General features: G+C 52.8%; 1 protein-coding gene across 1 annotated transcript; it reads left to right on the top strand.

The window, feature by feature from the left end:
- Positions 1 to 727: 727 nt before the first annotated feature.
- Positions 728 to 2935, top strand: LOC103632856 (galactoside 2-alpha-L-fucosyltransferase). The gene is made up of 2 exons (XM_008654577.2): positions 728 to 1177; positions 1273 to 2935. The coding sequence occupies exons 1-2, from the start codon at positions 1000 to 1002 to the stop codon at positions 2745 to 2747; spliced, it is 1653 nt and encodes a 550-aa protein (XP_008652799.1). The 5' UTR covers positions 728 to 999; the 3' UTR covers positions 2748 to 2935.
- Positions 2936 to 3329: the final 394 nt, after the last annotated feature.

The raw sequence follows: 3329 nt of genomic DNA, 5'->3' as shown, positions 1-3329 counted from the left end.
AAAAACAACATGAGGAAGCATCAGCAGAGCATCCTAAAATATTGCTAGACAAATGAATTGCAATTATATGTTAGCCATTGAGGCACTGACAAATATACTCAAAGACTAACACTAATCTCATTAGGGGTTTCATCTATCAGGAAAGGTATTCATCTGGGTTTTATCTCAGGCAAGGTGGACAGTACTTTGTGTTTCAGTACTACGGCCCCCTTTGGCAGGGCTCCTACTATTCTCAAAACTGCTTCGGCTCTAGCTTCTCTGGCTTCTTGGCTTCTCTATAGGAGCCAGAGTCGTTTTACAATTCATTTGGCAAAACAGCTTCTCACGAGTAGATGATGGCAGAGACTATAATTTCGTGAAACATTATTGTGTGCCAGATAGAAGGAGCCGGTAGAAGCTTGTTTTCTCGTGCTTCGGCTCTCAATAGCAAAACGGCTCTGTCTCTTTGATGGCTCTCAGTGAGGAGCCGTTTTTTAAGACCGTTTGGCACGGCTTCACAAAGAGCCAGAAAAGGAGCCACTGAGAGAGCCCTGCAAAAGGGGGCCTACATACCATTCCCTTATTTCTCAAATCCCCTGCGAGGTCATATGTAGTACTCCTATCCTATCTACCATGGTACATGCTTTGTATAAGTTAAAAAGAAATGGGTTTTTAAGGCGGTGCCCTTAGTTTTGAGGTGTCTCTGTTATTACTCTAGTCGTAACAAGTAAATGGATTCACTCCACGTCTCCACCAAAGTCCAAACTCCGAACCAGCAGCTCGGTGAAAAAAATAGATCTAGGCGTGCATCGTACTAAACATTGGAAGTTTGCATCTTACACCACGCGGCCGACTCGCCGTTACTTCGAGCGGCGAAAAGGCGCGCTCGCCCCGAATCCCAAGGTCTCTGCAGATTGTTCATCTGGCTGAAGCGGAGATCAACATCGAGTCCTCTGCTTCCGTCGCGCGCCAAGGCTGGCTTCTGTTTGTGGGCGCAGGCAAGATCGACGAAGGATCGGAATGGACGCGAAGCTGAGGCCGCTGCCGCAGCCGGCGGTGAGGAAGGCCGCGTGGCCCGTCGGCCTGCTCGTCGCGCTGTGCTTTACGACGCTGCCGCTCTTCCTCGCGCTATCGCCCGGCCGGCCAACCCTGTTCGACGTGTGGCAGCAGATCGGCATCAGAGTAGCGGTGCACTACGGTACGTGCGTCCTTGTCTGCGTCGCTTGCCGCCGCATCCGCAGATGCAGAGAACGACAACGCGTGGTCGCTTACCCGCACGCCTCATCCATGCAGACGACGAGCCGAAGCCGCCGGAGCCTTCGGGTTCGCCACTGGAGGGCCGCGACATCCTCCTCGGCGGCCTGCTCTCGCCGGAAGTCAGCGAGAGGACGTGCCTGAGCCGGTACCTCTCCTCGCTGTACCGCAGGGCGTCGCCGCACTCGCCGTCGCCGTACCTCGTCTCGCGGCTGCGCAGGTACGAGGCGCTCCACCGTAGGTGCGGCCCCGGCACGCCCTTGTACGCCAAGTCCGTGAGGCAGCTCGCCTCCGCCCACAACAGCATGGGCCTCGCCGAGTGCAGCTACCTCGTCTGGACGCCCGGCAACCACCTCGGCGACCGCATGGTCTCCATGGCGTCCGCCTTCCTCTACGCGCTGCTCACCCGCCGCGTCTTCCTCGTCGACATGGCCAAGGACATGGCGGGCCTCTTCTGCGAGCCTTTCCCGGGCGCGTCGTGGGAGCTGCCGCCGGGCTTCCCCGTGCACAACCTCACGCAGCTCCGCCGCGGCAGCGAGCACAGCTACGGGAGCCTGCTGGGGGCCAAGAAGATCAGCAACGAGGACCCCGTCGGCGTGCGGTCCGAGTCGCTGCCGTCGTACGCATACCTCCACCTGGCCCACGACTACCAGCTGCCGGACCACTTCTTCTTCTGCGACGACGACCAGACCGTGCTGGGGAAGGTAAACTGGCTGCTACTGCGCTCCGACCTCTACTTCGCGCCGGGGCTGTTCCTCGTGCCGCAGTTCGAAGACGAGCTCCGGTGGATGTTCCCGGCCACGGACACGGTGTTCCACCACATCGGGAGGTACCTCTTCCACCCGTCCAACAAGGTGTGGAAGATGATCCAGGGGTACTACACGTCGTACATGGCCAAGTTCGATGAGAAAATTGGGCTTCAGATCACGACCCTCGCCTGGAACCCCGTGTCCACGGAAGCCTACTTCAACCAGATCGCGGCTTGCACGAGTCAGGAGAAGATCCTGCCCGAGGTAGTAGACCCCAAAGTGGCGTTGAGTGACGAGCACGAGGCCGCTGTGGCGTCGTCGAAGGCGGTGCTCGTCATCTCGGCGCATCCGGAGTACGCTGAGAGGCTCAAGTCCATGTACTACGAGCACGCCACGGTGACCGGCGAGCCTGTAAGCGTGCTGCAGCCACCGGGAGCCGGCAACCAGCCGCAGAACCACAAGGTGCTGGTGGAGATGTTCCTGCAGAGCTACTGCGACGTGTCCGTGGTGAGCGGGTGGTCGACGGTGGGCTACGTCGGTCACGGCCTCGCCGGGTTGAACCCGTGGCTGCTACTGCCGCCGACAAACCAGACGGTGGCCCACCCGCTCTGTGTCCGGGCAATGTCGATGGAGCCGTGCTTCCACGCGCCACCGAGTTATGACTGCAGGGCCAAGAAAAACGGCGACCTCGGTGCCGTTTTCCCGTATCTCAGGCACTGCGAGGATGTGGATGATGGCCTTAAATTGTTTGATGGACTTTCATGAAATTTGATCCGATCTGATCAAGTAACATCATCATTTTTCCCAAGAAGTCAGATTCGAAAGAAATTTCATAATAACTTATTTCTTCTGGTAAATGTATCTACAAAAACGTACACTTGTACCTGATTTTTTTAGATAATTTCAAATAATAATATTATATAACCAACCAACTAAAGATAGGTGTCTATGCGTTATTACGGTTTCTATATATCACATAGTTCGATCTTGTTTAAATATGATAGTTGTTTAAACATGTTCCAAACTTTTACAATGATTTGTGCTTTGTTTGAACCGGTCGTTGTGTCCAATCTCAATATGTCTACCATATAACCTGCATAAATGTATTTCATATGTCAATTTCAATGCCAATGTAACACCCCACATCCGAATTTTAGGATTTAGGAAAAATACTTCCAAGATTTAACAAATGTGATTTCTGATAAGAGATTAAATAAATAAACCTTATATGGATTAAATAATCCTCTATAGAATCATGTATTTAGGAATATTCACTAAAATATTTAAGATAAAGTATCTATTTATAAAAGTTATACATTAGAAAATTATTTTTTTACAAAAAAAATC

Source organism: Zea mays, chromosome 7 (genome assembly GCF_902167145.1).
Source record: "Zea mays cultivar B73 chromosome 7, Zm-B73-REFERENCE-NAM-5.0, whole genome shotgun sequence".
Lineage (NCBI taxonomy): Eukaryota > Viridiplantae > Streptophyta > Magnoliopsida > Poales > Poaceae > Zea > Zea mays.
The sequence above is the reverse complement of the archived record's forward strand: the minus strand, read 5'-3'. Positions and strand labels throughout refer to the sequence as shown.